The sequence below is a fragment of the Pituophis catenifer genome, unplaced genomic scaffold (genome assembly GCF_029215685.1).
Source record: "Pituophis catenifer annectens isolate HBS135680 unplaced genomic scaffold, rPitCat1.0.hap2 SCAF_8, whole genome shotgun sequence".
Lineage (NCBI taxonomy): Eukaryota > Metazoa > Chordata > Lepidosauria > Squamata > Colubridae > Pituophis > Pituophis catenifer.
This window is the reverse complement of record NW_027256888.1, coordinates 75593821-75613892: the sequence shown is the minus strand read 5'-3', so window position 1 is coordinate 75613892 and position 20072 is coordinate 75593821. Positions and strand designations below refer to the sequence as shown.

At 45.1% G+C, this 20072-nt stretch overlaps 1 protein-coding gene across 1 annotated transcript in view; it reads right to left on the bottom strand.

The window, feature by feature from the left end:
- Positions 1-626: 626 nt before the first annotated feature.
- Positions 627-20072, bottom strand: part of CNOT6L (CCR4-NOT transcription complex subunit 6 like) — a 50093-nt gene continuing 30647 nt past the window's right edge. The window contains exons 7-12 of the mRNA XM_070948541.1: positions 14167-14324; positions 11633-11787; positions 10734-10885; positions 7507-7734; positions 6090-6292; positions 627-4595 (exon numbers count right to left, since the gene is read on the bottom strand). Coding sequence (XP_070804642.1) covers positions 4383-4595; positions 6090-6292; positions 7507-7734; positions 10734-10885; positions 11633-11787; positions 14167-14324 — 1109 coding nt within the window. The 3' untranslated portion in view covers positions 627-4382. The remainder of the gene's footprint in view (positions 4596-6089; positions 6293-7506; positions 7735-10733; positions 10886-11632; positions 11788-14166; positions 14325-20072) is intronic.

Here is a 20072-nt window from a genome sequence, read left to right as displayed (position 1 = left end):
TTCTATCCAATCAACCTCGCAACTGAGGCTGTAGATTAGAAGCACTGTATTGCAAACCCAACAATACATTTCAACATCCAGATAGCACCATTTATGGCTGCCCAGCCATCAGAAAGGTAATCCGTTACTCTTGCAAATCCTTATTTTAGAAAGAAAAGTATGGGCTCAGATGCAACATCAGCACTTCAGTTCGATGATCCTTTTTATTCACACGTGAGCAGCTAAACAGCAACGAAGGCTGTTTTTGCCTGTGTTAAATAGCAGTTCTTTGGCACCCTGTTTTATAATGCGCTCCCCATTATTACTTGTCTAAAAAACTGCATTTGGTTCTGCTTGGGAACTCTGGCCATCTTCCTTGTGTTTTCCTGGACCGAGACGAATGCAATGATTGTTTTATAAATAGGTAAACCAAAGCCTTGTGCAATTTCTAAAAAGGCACAAAGAAAACTGCAGAGGCCTGTTCCAGACCACACCGATTACCCAAACTGAAACCAAACCCCAAAAGGAATTTTAAGAAGTATACAAATGTGCCCAGTTTTTTTAAATTTTGTCCCCTGCTTCCTACCCTCCCAACAACATTACAAAACATGGCGTGATTTTTGTATTATTTAATAAACCGGCTCCTTTGCAGTTCATATACAATCACAGGCGATTTTTTTTTTTTAAACTCCATTTTATACAAACATCTCCAAAAATAGTTGGGAGTGAAGTATGGTGGGAACTATTGCTCACTCTGCTAAGTTAACATGCACGTATGAGAAGGAGGGAAATTGTTAGTGCATACCTCCAGAGCATAAAATAAAAGTTAAAAAAAGGAAAAAAAAATGCCTCCAAAATGATACAGATGACGACTCGAGAGCACAAACCGGACTAGGAATTCTCTTGTTCCAGCCCTACAGAAGCAAATAGGAGTTGGGGACTCTTGTATTCACTGCATCCAGGGCTGGGGCAAAGACCAAATTCTCAAAAAGGTTGTGCCCTTACAAAAACAAAACCGAAAAGGGTTAATGTCCACAAAATTAAGAGTTTTTGTCATGCTAGTTGACTTCCCAGTACTGTATCGTAATTGGCTTGTCCATTTATATATATCTTATATAATGTATCTATATACATGGCCATTTTATATAGAACCCCCTTTTTTTTTTTTTTGAGGTATGTAAGAGAAAATACCTGCACCAATGTTGAGGGTAGGGGGAATGTGATCTTTAAAAGGAGAGAAACCTTCTCATGCTTTATAATTCGATTTTAGCCTTTGGTGGGGATGGGGGTGGGAAGAGGTTAAAACAGAGCTGCTTCTTGCAAACTTGTTAGCTGGTGTGTGCAGTGTGTGAGATGCCTTCCTCCTTCCACCAAAGGGAGCCAACATGGGGGGGGGGGGCAGCGATCTGTAAAAAAGCACATTGAAAGGCCAGATGGATCTATCAAAAGTCCTGCTCCAGATTAAAGGAAGAGTGCGGCTGTCATTTTGAGTTTTCTTACACCAGGGTTGTTCAGCTGAGCTGGAAATGAATGGACCTGCACCTCTTGGGGATCTGTTTAATGCACTGTGTGAATCCAAAACTCTTACTTGTTTCCCTTGGAACCAGCCGCAAAAAGAAACTCAAAGACAACAGAATTCCTGGTTCACATACATGTTAAACAAACCACAGAGGATGTTAGCTGCCCCGACTTGCAAGAACAGCCACCAAGAAAGTTAGTGTTTAAAGCCACAGGATGATTGGGCCTATTAAAGGACTATTGCTCTGCTTAATAATTTATTTTCTTCTACTATGTAATGCAGCAAGTTGCAATTGATGGAGACCAATTCCGTTTGAAATTGGGTTGCATTCTTCAGTCATTCATTCCACTCCACCTCTATCCCCTTTACAAGCATGAGGGAACGATTCGGAGCCCGATTCTCTTTTCCCTTTTGTTATTTCAGACGCAGTTAGTCAAACAGAAAGGAGAGAGGGGAAGGTGATACCTTAAAAGCTATCCGTCTGCAGAAGCGAGGGTTCCTTAGGATTTAAAATTAACTACTTGACTCTTTTTATTTTCCTTTTTGTTTAGCGTATTTATGAGACAAATATAGCTCCTTTAAAAATTTTCATTCACATAATGGAAACCTCATTTATTAAAAATATCACATTTGTTTTTTTCAGATTAGAAATAGTAAAGTGCATGAAAAGTTTAAAATATAAGCTCAAGGAATCTCGTATAGCAGCAAAGCAGAAATACCCAAAAACATAAAAACAAATTTGCCTTTGTTGCTGCTGTTGAAAAATTAAGTGTAACTCTACCCACTAAGGCAGGGGGTGGGGAAACCTGTGGCCCTTTTACGACTTGTGGACCTGAGCATGGCTCAGGAATTCTGGGAGTTGAAGTCCACAAGTTGTAAAAGAGGCATCGTTTCCCATCCCTGCAATTAGGGGCTTACTGCTAAATGTTTTTCTTTCGCCGATATGGCTAGGCAGCAGCGACAGGTACAAGGGATCGAAGTAGGCAAGATGGAAGATGCGCCCCCTTCCAAGAGCATGCATCCACCATCTTGCTTGCTTAGTACCCCTTTTCTCTGTACTGGAACTGCCAAGCCCTACTATTCTGCTCAAGCCCATCACAATAGCAGTTGCCCCGAGTGGATAAAAACCTCATCTCTCTCTTAAAGAGATGGCATTAAAAGAATTTTTTTTTTTTTTTGGGCACCCTCCAGGAAAAAAAAAAGAAAAAAAAGAAAGGTTTTAAAATGGCCACCAGAAGCACAAGTGCACGCGAGGGGATGCTTGAAGATTTCTTAAAAGAAAGAAAATTAACAGCTTAACCTGCAAACAAGCAGGTTCCCTTTTTTAAAAAGAACAAAAAACAAACCCAACTTGATAGAAGAAGAAGAAAAGAAAAAAAGAAAGAAACAACAACAACAAAAGAATTAAAAGCCTGACATGGCTATTTGGCGACTAGGGTTCAGGAAATAAAAAAAAAAAAAAAAAAAAGGGGGGGGGGAGGAGAAATGCTGAGGGAATGGTTAACATTATTCTCATTTTTCGTATTGAAATAAAAAAAATTGCACCGAGAAAAAAAAATTGCTTGTTTTGCCTGAAGGAGGCTGAAACTAAACATTAACCTCCCACTTCACTTCTACTAACCTTTCTTAACCCAATACCTTAAAAGGGGCAAGGGAAGGGGTTTATAATTTACAAAAGATAAAAAAGAAGGGTCGCGTTTGGGGTGGAATCTCTTTGTATATGGTGGACATGTAGCAGAGGAATTCTCATCGCTGATTTTAAATGCAGGAATTCAACGTTTAATTGGATGTGCTCAATTATTGTGGTTCCCTCTCGGTCATCTGTCTCACTGCCCCCGTGTTTCTCTGAAGTCATCCAATTTGTAATTCCCTTCAAGTAAAAGACAGATGCTATCTTACTTTTCTGGTAGAGAACATGGCCTCAGGCCAGAAGTTCAGACTCATCCCTGCCCTTTAGTGCCATGGAGGTGATTCAGTGAATTTCAGACCAGAGCATGCAAACTTTTACAGTTCAGAAATGGAGGTGGTGCAAGCAGGGCAAAAGACCCTGGTGTCTTAGTGCCAGATGCAATCAGATATTTATGGAAAAGCTCTCTCCTGCATAGAGCAATTTTTTTTTTTAATGGCAGGAAGACTAACATCTCGCAACTTTGTTAGCTCAAATGGGAAGTGAACAAATTTGAACTCAGAATCAACATTAAAAACAGTAAGTGTTATTTCCAATGATATACAAATTCCCTACAGCAATGTTTCTCAACTTTGGGGATTTTTAAGGTGTGTGAAGTCCAGACGTTGTCAGCCCTGAAGCCATTTTGGGAGCATCTTAAATTCCCAAGGCTGAGAAACACTGCCCTGCAGGGCCAACACATCTTTCTAATCTAGTGCAGAGGATTTTTTTTTTTTTTTAATGAGTGATTTCGGAGCAGGGGAAGGGCTTGTCTGGCTATGACTGATAAAAAAAATGGGGGGAAAAAATACAAAACCTTTAGCTATGGATGTATACATGTAAGCAAATCCCTCCTTTCTGATTTGACCGTTGATTAAGGCAGCTTTCTGTTAAAACACGTAAAGCCCACCGCCTTTTCTCTGTATATCCTTTGTGTCTGTACCTTCAGAACAAAACAAAAATTAAAAAAAAAAAACACCCCATTGAAAAAGGGAACGAACAACAACTTTGGTTCCAGCCCTAGTGCCAAGTGGTACCAATATGCACCGAAAAAAAATGTGCAAAATTGTACTGTCAACACACACGAAAAACGGAAAAGGAGCATGAAGCAGCAGCTATTAAAAGGTTGGCCATACTTCACTCCTACAGACTTTGATTTACAACTGTACAAGTCCATAAACAAATGAACGGGGTCCCTGCCCTCCAGAAAGAGCAGCACTATCTCCTGTTTGGCAAATGGATGCCGTTGATGGGAGGCAGGAACGGAGGGTGGAGCTCAAGCTGAGTCAACAGTGAGAAGTGGTCGGAAGGGATGTGAGGGTGGGGGCACCCCGTGATGTTGTTTTCAACCAGCCAGTGAGGATCCAAAGGCCCCAGGACACCAAGCACATTCATGTGAGTGTTGGAATAAAAAATATAGTCAATTACACCCTAGAAAGGGAGAGATGGGGGGGGGGGGGGGAGAGAAAAAAAAAAGTAAAAATACAGACAGAAAACACAAACCTGCCAATAGATTAGCTTATGTTCCCCTTTAAAGAAAAAAGAAATGTTCCTTTTTATCCCTTAAATATGAAGGGGTGTGAAATGAGTGGTTTCAGATTGACAATCTGCTTGTGCTTTGATCAATTTACCAGGGAGGAATATAAAGCCTCCAATGGCTTGATTTAATTCCCAGAGGTAATGAAATGATGGTTTGTTGCGATAAAAATGATAGCTGCACAAAACACAAAGGTTGCATTGGCATCAGTGGTGGGTTTCAAATTTTTTTTACTACCGGTTCTTTGGGTGTGGCTTGGTGGGTGTGACAGGGGAAGGATACTGTAAAATCTCCATTCCCATCCCACTCCGGGGGAAAGATACTGCAAAATCCCCATTTCCTCCCGATCAGCTGGGACTTGGGAGGCAGAGAATAGATGGGGGCGGGGCCAGTCAGAATTTTTACTACCGATTCTCCAAGCTACTCAAAATTTCTGCTACCGGTTCTCTAGAGCTGGTCAGAACCTGCTGAAACCCACCTTTGATTGGCATCTGTACAGTTAGTCTTCAATTTATGATTGTAACTAAGCTTAGAGTTATGGTTGTTAAGTCATGGTGGCTAAATGCATGTGAATGTACCCAATTTTATAACCTTTTTTGGCAACAGTTGTTGAGTGAACCTGTTTCCTTCAATGGGTGTTTTTTTAAGAATCTGGAAGCAAATGCTGGAAACTGGCAGAAAACGCCAAAAAACCAGTCATGCGGGTTGTGGGATGCTGTAAATGCAAGCCAGTTGCCAAGCAACCAAAATGTGATCACATGACTATAGTGTGTTTGTGTGGCCATTGGAATCTGGAACCGGGTTGTAAGTAGCTCTGGGAAGATCTGCTGTATCTTTGAATGGTTGTTAAGCAACTATTCGTTAAGCAAGGAAACATATGATGGTCTCCTTTAGTTAAATTATACCAGAGTTCTCCAAACATGGCAACTTTAAGGCTCGTGGACTTCAACCCCCAGAATTCCTCAGCCAGCCATGCTGGTGGGGAATTCTGGGAGTTGAAGTCCACGAGTCTTAAAAGTTACCACGTTTGGAGATCCCTGAATTAGACTGCAAGCCAATCAGAATCCAGCAGCATTCGGTCATTTAGGAGCCCAGCTCTACTCGTTATGAGCTTAACGTGAAATGAGAACTTGCAACAATGAATGAATCTTTCAACTGTCAAAAATGGGTAGATTCTGCTGTGGAGCACTAACTTACAAAAACATCAGACTAAACATTCTGATCCAGAATTTATATCTCCTTTTAAATATGGTGGCAAATGTGGACTACCCGCAAAGATTTATGGGTAGTCATTCTTTTTCCACCTGGGAGTTCACAAACTACCTTGGATGGTGCAGGTTTTACAGTTCTTCTGGAGCTATTTTTTTTTTTTATCAAACAGCACTTACCTTGAAATCAAAAGTGTAATTAGTATAAGGCATCAAGTTGTTTTCATAGGCGCTCTTGAGTTGGAAACCATGGGTGATTCTTCCTTCAGAAGCCCCATTCTTTCCATTGCCACTGAAGTTCATGAGACACTCATTATAACGCAGCTCCTTGAAGTCTTTGTGGTTGTCGGCCACTATTCCATTGCTTAAGTATTCCACCACACCTGGTTTGAATAACCAACAGTTGAAAGACTGAATTGTGCCTTTAAACTCTTCAACGTTTATTGGGCAACAGCAAGCAAACAATTTCTTTTTCCTTAGACAATTATGAACATTTACAAAAAAATATTATTCAGTAGTTAAGAGCCACAATTGTTATTGAAGACCCGCTAACTGGATTTACTGCACTGCAATTAGAAAGTTGCTTAATGTCCTACCACATTCTTCTTTATGGATAAAAAATAACTGGTACACCAAATGAGAAATTACTAGTTTGACCGAGGACTTGTACATATTCACTCAGGTCAGCCTACTTCAAAAATCTCTGCCGATATTAAAATACTAATCTATACAATCTAAGCAATATGTCAGACAAAGCTTAGCTTTGAGAAGGGAAGCCACACTGTTTCAAGAACACAGATCAGAATTTAATTGTGAAGCTGCAATCCTGTCTTCACTGCATAGGAGAGAATAAACTTCCCAAGAAATAAACACAAAATGTGGGTGTGCATCTCAATTCTCGGAACATTTCAACATTTTCTCCATAGCTGACCTGGTTCAATTATAGGCTGCCTTTTTCAAATTACTTTTTTATTTATCCAATTGAAACCTCATTTTTCTATTTTGGCAAAAGCCGGAGTGGCTAATAATCATGCAATCATTCTGCAATTATTTTGGCAGAAATGCATTTTCTAGCATGCTCCTCTCTCCAAGAAAATTCGGACACTCTTATATACCTATAGTCACCATTCCCTATTCTAAGCATTTTCTTAATAAAAATATTGCAACAACCTTATAAATTTGTTATCAGATATTCTCTAGATATTAATTTTAATCTAAAAACCAATGCTTAGATCCATTTCTTCTACTCAAAACAATTGCATTCCCTAATAAAACCCCTTTTTCAAATTTAATCATGTAGAGATACCTTTTTAAAAACTCTGAGATACATAAAGAAAAGTAGATGCCATTATTGCTTGATCTATTTTGTTCTTTATTATCTAAAGAACAGCCTCTGGAAAAAACAGAGCAGGCATAAAATATCTGATTTCTAATTCCCTCTCACTCAAGTAACAATCATAATTAAACACAGTGTCTTAAACGCTGAGAGTGGTTCTTCTAAGAATATTTTTAAGTTTTGCACAAAGGTTAAAATCATTCTTAAAAAATAAAGATGTTTGGATCAAATCCAAAGTCAAGGCAACTGCTTCCAAATTACCTGAATCAGGCAGTGAGTTGAGATCTGCACACAGCACCAGAGGAATGGAATTTGTGTCTGCTGTTGGGCTTCCAGGCCGACCAGAGGCTTTTTCAAGGATATTTTTAAGTTCGGAGACAAACATCATCGTCTGGACAAGCTTTACGTCTGAATATTCAGGGTCCCAATGCATATGGGCATTTGCTATTATAAGCAGCTGGCTGTCCAGTGTATGAAGTGGTTTCATACCTAAGATCAAGGCATAGTTGTCAAAATTAAATCAATTCATCTTGAGATATGGAATTGCATTTGTGCGTCTTTTGTGCATCACAAACTTTATAGATTCAAGATTTATTTTATTTTTTTTAATTTGATTTATATGCCGCCCTTCTCCGGAGACTCAGGGCGGCTTACAATGTGCTCAGCAATAGCCTTCATCCTTTTGTATATTTATATAAAGTCAGCTTATTGCCCCCACAACTGGGTCCTCAATTTACCTACCTTAGAAAGGATGGAAGGCTGAGTCAACCTTGAGCCTTGGCGAGATTCAAACCTGCAGTAATTGCAGGCAGCTGGTCTTAATAACCAGCTTAATAACAGGGTGCCTTAAACCACTGTACTACCAAGCCTCTACCAAGATTTGCAATGAATGTTACCTTTACAGCCAGATGAGGCGCTTACAAATGGGATGGAGTTTGTAACACAACTTATTTCTCCCCTACTACCTATTTTGATACAACACACATACCTCCATGAACACAAAGTAGTTATAGATATGACACGATGCACAGGGACATCAATTGGACCTGCCTTCCCCACTTGGGCATATGGCTCATCACCCAAAATGATCAGGTCCCCAAAAGAAATAGATCTACCTGGCTGGAAGCAGAGAGGGGCCATCCATTTGGCCTGTTTCGTGAGAGCTCCTCTGTTTCTCAGGTGGCCATTTTAGCAACAGATTCACCAGGTGTCTTGGCATGGGCAGAGAAATAAATCCTCTGCCTAGTGCTGGTGAGAATGAGACCAAGCTGTGAGGCAGAGGACGAGGAGTAAACAGTGATTGTGGGACAGCCTTTGGGCCCCGTACAAAAGGTTGCCAACTCCTGCTCATATTTCTCCCTAGCAGACCCTGCCCTACGACTCCAATTAACAATAATCACGGGCCCACCTAGATTACCAGGAAGGTAAATAAATGCTTTCCCATCTGAATTCTCCTGTCATTCCACATTAATGTTACAAAGGATATCAACCCCTCTTCTTCCAGGCCTAATTTAACCCACCCAAAGATTCTGAAAAGATATCCTGGATTCACGGCTGTCTTTAGAAGAGCATTTGACCGCCGTGACCAGGAGGATTTTTCATCAGGTTCATCTGATTCGACAGTTGCGTCCCTTTCTGGATCGGGACTCCTTACGCACGGTCACTCATGCCCTCGTCACCTCCCGCCTGGACTATTGTAATGCTCTCTACATGGGCTCCCCTTGAGGAGCACCCGGAGGCTCCAACTGGCGCAGAGTGCGGCCGCGCGGGTGGTTATGGGAGCAACATGGCGCTCCCGTGTGACACCTCTCCTGCGCGAGCTGCACTGGCTCCCGGTGGTCTTCCGGGTGCGCTTCAAGGTTTTGGTTACCACCTTTAGAGCACTCCATGGCTTAGGACCTGGTTATTTACGGGACCGCCTACTACCACAAACAGCCTCCCACCGGCCGGTACGCTCTCACAGAGAGGGGCTCCTCCGGGTGCCGTCAGCCAAGCAGTGTCGACTGGCGGCCCCCAGGGGGAGGGCCTTCTCTGTGGGGGCACCCACTATCTGGAACGAGCTCCCCCCGGAGATACGGAGGATCCCGGATCTGCGCACTTTCCGCCGTGCTCTTAAGACCCTCCTATTCCAGCAAGCCGGCCTGGCCTAATTTTCTCCCCTTTCTTTTTAATTTTTTAAACTGAAATTTTAATTTGTTTTAAATTATTGGGATTTTGATTGTCTTGGGCTAAATTATTTAATTTGATTTTAAATTGTTTCTAACTTTTGTATTTATGTATTTTATTCTGTGCCTGTTCACCGCCCTGAGTCCTTCGGGAGTAGGGCGGTATATAAATTTAATAAAACATAAACAAATGGATAATGATTTCTCCTTCTTGGCTGTGATGAGCAGATCTTCATCCCCAGAAGCTGCTTTAGCAAAGCCCTGTGTAAAGTCAATGTTCAACCTGTCACAGCTTAAATTTCTAAGTAAAAATGATCTTTGGCTCCATTTGTTGAGAAAGGTATAATTTTATTAGAGGTCACGTATAAAGCAATAAGGCAAAGTCAGAACTGAGAATTCGCCTCCAAAATCACTAAATTCTACCTTCCCCTCTCTATCTGCCTCTCGCTGCCCAGCAACCAAGTTCCTACAAGATGTTTCCTTAACAGTCAATCTGAGCCCAGGTTAGTATGTGGTTCCCTCCTTCTTCCAGTTGTATGACCTTGGAGCAGCTTGCCAAGGTGGCACAGTTCCTTTCTCTCCCAAGCATCCCCCTCCAATCTCATGCTTTGTCAGCTTCACTTAAGCTAAGTAGGGCTGTTGCTACAAAAAGAGAGCCAGTTTGATGTAGTTACTTAAGGCACTAGGTTAGAAACCAAGAGACCACAATGTCCAGTTCTGCCTTAGATGTGAAGCTATCTGGGTGAATGGACCAGTCCCTCCCTCCCTCTCTGTCTCTCTTTCTCTCAGCCCAAGGAGGAGGCAGTCACAAAGCACTTCTACAATCCTGCTATGAAAATTGCAGGGACTTGTCCAGGCAGTCATCATGAATCAAGACTGACTCACAGCCTCCCGTCTCCAAATTACAAAGCTGGTTGTGTAATTTCCAGATTCTAGACTAGCCTCAAGATACAGAAGCCTAGAATGACTTTGGGCTAGTGGTTCTCTTTCAGTCCACCAGGGTTGCTGTTATGGTGGTGGCAGGAATGTGTGAGGGGGAATGGAGACCCACATGAAGTCAACTCAAAACTCTTAAAGAGACAAGCTCAGTGTCAGGGTTCCAAGGTGTTACAAAAGTAAACCTGGGGGCTTTCAGATTCGGGTTTTCCCAGATGTGTCAATATGACATCTCTAATAAAATATGAACTTTGAGGGAATGCCTGCCTCGGAGTCTTATTCGGTTGGGGGTGTTATTTGGAACCCTGACATTCAGCTATAAATATAACAAACAAAATCCAGCCTGCAACCGTCCTCATTTGGGGTATGAAAACACAAAACACCAACCTGCCCCAAACAGTTCCTTCTGCACCTCTAACACAACCGCAACTCCGATGTTGTCCTTTGTCATAACTCGATTCAGCATAGCTTCGGACCCTTCTGAGTTGGCCATCGCCACTTGGTTGAACTCGACCGTGTGCTTCTGCACCAGTGTGAACCTGGAAACAAAACCAACATCCATACATAAATCACCAATTGAAAAAAAGAGAGAAAGAAACAAATCTATAATGACTGTTGTTTGTAAAGGGGAAAAGATAAAGAAAAGCACTGACTTCAAACTACTTTTGGCACAGTAGAATAAGGTAATAATATACAACCTGGGAGCCTGGATAGCTCAGCAGACTAATGCATTGTAATTTAACTCCAGCTGCCTGCAATTAGTAAGTTCGAATCTTGCCAGGATCAAGGTTGACTCAGCCTTCCATCCTTTCTAAGGTAGGTCAATTGAGGACCCAGTTTGTGGGGGCAATAAGCTGACTTTGTATAAATATACAAAAGTATGAAGGCTATTGCTTAACGCATTGTAAGCCGCTCTGAGTCTCTGGAGAAGGGCGGCATATAAATCAAATTAAAAAAAAAAACTTTTTACTTTTATATAATAATATATTTCTATAAGAACAAACCTAAGAACAAACCAAATCCTCTTCTATTTTCCCATTGTTTTCATTTTTCTTTGTCTTTCTGTATTTTATATTTTGATAAAAATCTGGAAAAAAGACTGTTATTATTAAGAAATGGAAAAAATAAAAATGACTAGTAGGAATTCTAAGCATCCCTTCTGCATTTTTTATACGGATGTGGTGATTTCAGAACTGCTGTCAGTATGGCCAGAACAGATGCTGATTTGGGAATGAACAGGGCTGTTTACACACTCGAGCCGCAATACAGAGGAATGAATCTCTTACTTTTCTGTTTTGAAGAATATTGCACAACCGTCCACATGTTTTCGCTCCTGCTCAGACATGATTTTGGCACGTGACTTTGGAGAAAAAAATCCGTCATATCCACGCTCTTTTAATGCTGGCAGAAAGAGGGTGAAGTATTGCTCAGTTTCTACTTCCTGGAAGTGAATACAGCAGGGTTACTGGTGCACAAGAGAAAATTGTGCAAAAAAGCAACAACTTTGGCTTCTACTTGTTTCTCAAACCTCTACGCTGGAATGCAGAGAATCTACCGAAAAGAATGTCTGTGGAGATTCTCTGTCATCCAGGTCCTGGTTGTCCCAAAGGTGCTTTTTTCACGAGGCAACTGGACTTTCTGGTTTTGCTTTGAAGACGTTTCGCTTCTCATCCAAGAAGCTTCTTCAGCTCTGACTGGAATGCCCTACCATCCAGTCAGAGCTGAAGAAGCTTCTGGGATGAGAAGCAAAACGTCTTCAAAGCAAGCTCAGTTGCCTCTTGAAAAAAAGCTCCTTTGGGACTACAGAAAGGAAACCTCATGTTACTCACAGCAACAAAGCAAAGAACCTTTGAAGCCAGATTCCCTTAATGAATGCATGTTTCACTTAACAACCATGGTAAAAATGGTCATAAAATCAAATCTGGTCACATGGTGACTCACTTAAGTTCTGGTTCCCTCTGTAGTCGAGGTCTACCTTTAACAGAATCTTACAAATTTGAATGTGCCTCCCTCACTTCCTGTGCGTTAGAGAGGGCTTGTCTGAGATATTCACTGAAACTTATCTGATTGATGCCTTGGTAGCTATTTTCCCTCATGTCCTTCAATGATATTTCCAAAACCCTCAGTAGAAGAAGGAACCCAACAAATGGCCACCATGATGCTCCAAAGAGGCTTACAGGTGGTTAAGACACCAGGAGACTGTGAGTTCTAGTCCCACCTTAGGCAAGATAACAGCACTCTGGGAGGTCATGCTGGCCACAAGACCATGGCGCCCCCTCTTGCCCGAGAAGTGGGCTAGCATGTACACGTGTGCTCCATTTGCACACACACAAATGGAGCGGTGTGCACGGGCTTGCCCACTACTCACACAGAGCCATACCCTCTACCCCCACCACACCGATCTGCAAAGGCAGGAAGGTTGTGGGAACTCTGGGCTCCGCAGGGACTCCTTTACCTTTATTTTAGGCAAGATGGGTGGACATCATCTCCCAGAATTTTCAGCCAGCATGAGCTGAAATCCACACATCTTAAAAGCTTGAAAAACTTCCAAGGAAACAGTCTAGGCCAGAGGTGTCAAATTCAAGGCCCATGGGGTGCTTAAATCTGGCCCCCGGGGCTGGCCTGGAAATAGCAAAGGATTGGCCTGTGGTGCCTCTGGCAGCCAAAATGGGACCGGGCGGGGGAGGGGGGAGGCGTGCCCCCCCCGCCCTGTTTTTGGCTTGGACGGCCTCCTGCAGCACTCTGCCAGCCAAAATAGGGGACGGGCGCCCTGCACGCCCCCCCTCCCCCGATGCCCCATTTTGTCCGGCAGGGTGCTGCAGGAAACATCCATCCCACCTCTCTCCCCTCCTTCCCGGCTGGCCCATGGAAAAGAACTACAATGCTGATTCAGCCCTCGAAGAAATTCAGTTTGACACCCTTGGTCTAGGTCAGTGATGGTTAACCTTTTTGCCGTCACATGCCAAAACTGGGGGAAGCGCGGGGGATTTGCACCCATGCATGCCCACACCCGTAATTCAATGTGCCCTGCCCCCCCACACGTGAGTGTGACACCCCCCCACTCCCCCTGCTTTTCACATGTGATGGCATGGTGGGCTCAGTAGGCCCGTTTTTCGCCCTCTCCAGGCTCCAGAGGCTTTCTAAGAGCCTGGGGTGGGCGAAAACTGCCTTCCCCACGCCCCCAGAGGCTGAAAATAGTCAGTTTCCTGACTTCCAGTGGGTCTGGAAGGGCCGAAAATCAGGTGGCTGGCGCACACATGCATGCTGGAGCTGAGCTAGGGCAACACTCGCGTACCCACAGATACGGCTCCACGTGCCATTTGTGGCACGTGTGCCATAGGTTCGCCATCACAGGTCTACGCCCACCAAGTCAGTAATACTTAAGGTGATAAGAGAACAACTGAACAGAGCAGAACAGAATAACGGAGTTGGAAGGGACTTTGGAGGTCTTCTAGTCCAACCCCCTACTCAAGCAGGAGACCCTATACCATTTCAGACAAATGGCTGAGGACACCCAGGTTCAAATCCACCTTTAGTCACAGCTGTCCACTGGGTGAAGAGGCTCTCCTCCTCTCTCGGTCCAACCTACCCTCACAAAGATATTGTGGAGAACAGAACAGGAGTGGGTGTGTAATGTACACTATTTTAACTCCTGAAGGCATGAAGTAATACTGCCAAAGAGGAATGTTGCCCCTTTCCTCCAAGAAATAGTTTTAAAAACAATTTTATATCTGTAAACAGGTGTTTACAGAGTAATGTGAAGATGATACTCTGTGAGTCAGACGCTATGTTAGAATAGGCCTGTTTTAGTTATACTTACCTGAAGACTAATGATATCTGCATCCCAGTTCACAATTTCTTCCATGATTCCCTTTTTTCTATATTCCCAGTTTAAAGCCCAGGAGGGACAGTAGCCGTATAGCTGTCGGGTAGCGTATTTATCACACAATACATTGTAGCACATGACAGTAAACGAAGCTGGAGAAAAGAAAGCCAATGATGAGAACAATGACGTGTGTCAAGGATTTTTTTTTTTTGACAGAAGGACTATCTTATACAGCGCTACAGATATCAGCACTGTGACTGAGACCTGCCAATTTTCTTTTTTTTGCTGAACATTTTAATTAGGTTATTAAGTGAGGAGGAAATGGAAAATGGGATAGAGAAGTGAGGAAAGGTAGGGGAAACAATAGAAAAAGCAGCATTGACTTCCGACTGTTGCAGAGTAAAGTAAAGCATTAGCATCAAACAACAGCTTTTTGTTGAGAGCTGCCAATTTTCAAAGAAAGCAAGAGTACAGCATTCTTTAAAATAAAACAACATTTTACATGTTAGTTTGGTGTGGCGGTTAAGGCACCAGGCTGGAAACCAAAATATGGCGAGTTCCAGTCCTGCCTTAGGCATGAAAGCCGGCTGGATGACTTTTGGCCAGTCATACTCTCTGTCAGCCCAGCCCACCTCACAGGATTGTTGTTATTGGGAAAATAAGAGGAGAAGGAGTGTTAGGTATGTTAGCTTCCCTGAGTTATTGATAAAAATAATAAAGGGGAAATAAATAATAACATGCAAATAAATTTAAGCACAGTAAATCCTTTTTTGTTTTTGTATTGCAGTGCTTTCTAGAGTATTAATTAAATGCTGCACTAGGAACCAAAGGTTGATTGCTAAATGCATTATAGCAGAAGTCTTCAAACTTGGCAGCTTTAAGACTTGTGGACTTCAACTCCCAGCTGCAGGCTGGAGAATTCTGGGAGTTGAAGTCCACAAGTCTTAAAACTGCCAAGTTTGAAGACCTCTGCATTATAGGCTGGGGCCAACAGAGCATCTCTTAATTTCTTAATCCACAGCAATCATGCACTCGCTGCATATCATGTCACCTGGGTTAACTTTGGTTTCTTAAATAAGCCAGAATTGTCTTTACGCCACTCTAAAAATCAAGCAGATCACATTAGGGCTTAGTGCAATGCACAAAACCAACCAGAAATTAAAGCTGATGCATACAGCCTAGAGGTGGAGCTCTCGCCTCACAATCAGGAGGCTGCGAGTTCGATCCTAGATAGAGGCAGATATTTCTCTCTCTCTGGGCACACTGGGAATAGATTTGCTGAATATAATTCTGCATTGGCGACAGGAAGGGCAACTGGCCATTAAATACTCTGCCAGCTCCATTCAGTTGCCCAGACTCCACCCTGCAAAGGATTATGGGGTCTTTAAAAGAAGATGGTGATGATATAGCCTTCCCCAAGTTATCGCAGGCAGAACGGAATTTCCATTGCTAAGTGATGCAGCTGTCGGGTGGAACATCATGTGACACCACATATTGAGTTTAGGTAGTCCTGGCTGCAGTGGGTTAGGCAAGGACCTCATGCTTTTTCTGCCTTGCCGTGCTTGCCTCTGCTTCAACACACTCCCCTACCTGCCTACCTGATCCTCATCTCTGCTCTTTGGCCATCCTGTGCTCAGCTGTCCTGCATTCAAGTCCACAGCCACGATTGGGCACACCCCATCAGCAGTGGCAGGAAGATGGCAATGGTCAGCTGGGAGTGGTAAAGCCCAGGGCATCAGATTACAGGGTGACCAGAAGGGCAGAGATGGGGGGGGAAAGGCAGGTGGAGAGAAGTGAAGTACACACTGCAGTCATAAATGTGGGTAGGCTAAACCAGGGGTCAGCAACCTGCGGCTCTGGAGCCACATGTGGCTCTTTCACCCCTCTGCTGCGACTCCTTCTTGTCACTCAAAATATGTATCACAACCGACAATGTGCGACACCCGCCGGGATGTGATTTATGAGCTTTTCAACCCCCAGTAGGCCAACCATGGATAAATCCAAGAAAAGAAAAGTTTCAGAAGAAAACAGAACGTTTAATTCAACTACATATGCTAGTTTTGTGGTTGCTCAAGAAATAGTCAGGCTCAGGAAGGGTTTTGTGGCTCCCGGTGTTTTCTTTTTTGTGGGAAACACGTCCAAATGGCTCTTTCAATGTTTAAGGTTGCAGACCCCTGGGCTAAACCAAGCACCCACATTTTTGACTGGAGATGTGGCGTAAGTACTAATTATTCACCTCATAACTTCAAGTGGTTGCTGAATGAATGGTCGTTCTCTGAGGACTACCTTAACTTGCTACAGCTGAAGCTTCCCTCCTTTCCCCTTTAGCTTCTTGTGCTGCTGCATTTGGGTTTCTTGCGAGTCCCATTAACCTTAAGCTTTCCCTGACTGGTGTTATCAACTTTTAAATAGTATTTCTCTATTCAACTTTTAACATAACGTTTAAATGGAGCATGGTCTAAGAATGTTCTTATTTTTGATCCTTATTTTAAGACATTGAAGGTACCTTCTGCAACCCGATACTTTTTAAAATGGATGTTGCTTACCTGAACATCCTTTCTGGGCGCGCTGCTGAAGAATCCAAGAGCGTGGGTAATATCCCTCAGGTAGCCTGAAAACACTGAGTGCATATCACTTTAAATTAACTGTTGACTCCTCCCCTAGGGACTGGCTGAGGCTCAGTTTCTTTCACGAAGGAAGACCTAACCAAGAGTCACGTTCATCGATGATCAGGAAGCAGAAGCCGTAACGGGAGGGTTGGATTCTTCAGCAGCGCGCCCAGAAAGGATGTTCAGGTAAGCAACATCCATTCTCTGGCGCGCTGCTTGGAAGAATCCAAGAGCGTGGGATGTACCCAAGCAAGTCTTAGATGGGAGGGAAGGCTGAGTGCTCCCGGTTGGCCGTTGCAGAGATGACTGATTGCAAAACTCGTCGTCCGAAGGACGCCTCAGCCGAGGCAAAGGAGTCAACTTTATAATGTCGCACAAAGGGAGTGAGAGAGGTCCAGGTGGCTGCACGACAAATGTCCAGGATGGATGCTTGTGTAGCCCACGCCGCCGAAGTCGAGGCGCTCCTGGTCGAGTGCGGCAAGATGCGTCCAGGCGGGGGCTTGCTGCGAAGGGTGTATGCCATAGAGATACAAGCCTTAAGCCACCGCCCAATGGTGGCCGAAGAGACTTTGTGCCCCATCGAAGCTGGCAGGAAGGACACGAACAGCGCTTCCGACCTTCGAAACTGGGAAGTCCGTTTAATGTAGTACCGGAGAGCGCGCCGGACATCGAGTTTATGCCATTGGGCTTCTCTGTGATGTCGAGGTTGCGGGCAAAAATCCGGGAGAACTAGCTCTTGAGCTCGATGGAAGAGCGAATTAATTTTTGGAACGAAGGCAGGGTCGAGCCGGAGGATCACCCTGTCTGGATGGAAGATGCAAAGGTCTGACCGGACAGACAGGGCTGCGAGCTCAGAGACCCTCCTCGCTGACGTGATTGCCACCAGAAAAACAACTTTAAGCGTCAGAAGTCGAAGCGAAATAGAAGACAAGGGCTCAAACGGGGGAGACATGAGGGTCTGGAGCACCAGCGACAGGTCCCAGGATGGATACCTATGAACTACTGGTGGACGCAGGTTGGAGGCCCCTCGAAGGAAGGTTCGGACCCTCCGATCCAAGGACAGTGGACGATCCGCTGACTTAGACAAAACCGAGTTCAAGGCAGCCACCTGTCGTCTCAGGGTATTCGGGGCGAGACCGTCGTCCAAACCGTCCTGGAGGAATTCGAGAAGGACAGGAACCGAGGCGTCGGCCGGGTCTACGTTGTTCCTCCGACACCAGCGGCGAAAGGCTTGCCAGGTAGCCTCATAGATCCGCACAGTTGAAGCCCGGCGCGAGGCTTGCATGGTGGAAATGACGCGCCCCGACAGGTTGTCCTTTCTCAGGAGGGCCCTCTCAAATGCCAGACGGCAAGTTGGAGCCACTCCGGTTCCGGGTGTAGAATGGCCCCCTGGCTGAGAGAGACCCTGTCCTGGGGAATTCTCCACGGCCGGGAAATCGACAGCTCCAGAAGGTCCGCATACCATGGTTGTCGTGGCCAGTGCGGGGCGACCAGAAGGACTTCTGCGGCCTCCGACAGGATCTTGCGCACTACCCTGGGGATGAGAGGTATCGGGGGGTAGGCGTACAACAGGCCCCGGGGCCATGGACATCGCAGGGCGTCCATCCCCTCGGACCCCGGACTGGGGAACCTGGAAAAAAATCGAGGAAGCTGTGTGTTGCAGGGGCTGGCAAACAAGTCCAGGATAGGGCGACCGAATTTGTCCGACAGGAGCCGGAAGAGGGCCGGGTCCAAACGCCACTCCGAATGGTCGATTTGAGAGCGGCTCAACCAGTCCGCCCGAGTATTGTCTGTCCCGGATATGTGTTGAGCTGAGATGGATAGAATGGTCTCCTCCGCCCAGGAAAGAAGGGAGATCGCCTCGTCCAGCAGAGCTTTGGAATGCGTGCCGCCCTCTCGATTTAGGTGCGCCTTGGCCGTGGTGTTGTCGGTCAAGACCAGCACGTGGCGACCCCGGATGTCGGGATGGAAATGCCGGAGGGCTAAATGGATGGCCCTCAGCTCCAGCCAATTGATATCGTGCTGTAGGTCCGAGGATGACCAGAGACCTTGGGTCATTTTGGAGTGCAGATGGGCTCCCCACCCCAGTAGACTTGCATCTGTTGTAACCGCAATCCGTTCTGGCTCCTGAAAGAAGCAACCCTTGGAGATTGCGGGGGAGGTCCACCAGTGGAGGGACCGGAGGACGGGAACAGGGAGCCGGACCTTTAAGGTAGAATTGCTGCCCAGAGACTTTTGAAGAGGCAGAAGGAACCATTGGAGGGGGCGAGAATGGAGGCGAGCCCACGGCACTATGTTGATGCATGATATCAGCTTCCCGAGGAGTTGTGACAATTGCAGGATAGAAACTGTCCGGGAAGACTGAACCCGAGAGATTGCCCTGGCAATGCTGAGGGAACGATCCGGGGCCAGAAAGACGTGGCAGGAAGCTGAATCTATGATGGCTCCCAAGTGCTGGATCCGATTGGAGGGCTGAAGATGGCTCTTCTCCATGTTTAGGGAAAACCCATGCCGTTGGAGGGAATCTCGAACTGCCTCCAGATCTCTGAGGGCTCTGTGGCGAGAATCGGAGAGGATAAGGATATTGTCCAGGTAGCAGAGGACTCTGATGGGGACGAGACGAAGGGAGGCTGCCACAACTGCCAGGACCTTCGTGAAAGTCCTGGGAGCAGACGAGAGACCGAACGGCATGGCCCTGTATTGAAAGTCCTGGCCGTCGTAGGAGAAGCGGAGAAATCGGCGATGAGAGGGCCTGACCGGAATATGGAGGTAGGCCTCCTTGAGATCGATGGAAGACATGTAGTCGGCTTGTCTGATGGCGGCCAAAATCGAATGAAGGGACTGCATTTTGAATTTGTGATAGGCGATCAATTTGTTTAACTCCTTTAAATCCAGAATTCCCCTCCAGCCTCCGGCGTTTTTCGGAACTAGGAAAAATATTGAATAGAAACCTGTCCCACGATGTTCTGTGGGAACGGGCTCTATAGCGTGAATGTCCAGGAGGTGGAGTATTTCTAAGGACATCAAGCGCCTCTTTTCTGGGTTGCTGGAAACCGGGCATCGGATGAAGCGATGAGGGGGACAGGAGGAGAATTCCAGAGTGAGTCCTAGACGAATGGTTTGCAGGACCCATTCGTCCGTCGTAGTTTGGGACCATTGTTGGGAAAAATGGTGTAGGCGGCCGCCGATAGGATAGGGTTCGGTGCAGTCATTTTCCCCTCCGGAAGGGTCGGGAGGCGCCTCCGCGAAAGGGACGTTTCGATGGTTGTTGCCTCCTGTTGCGGTCCCGAA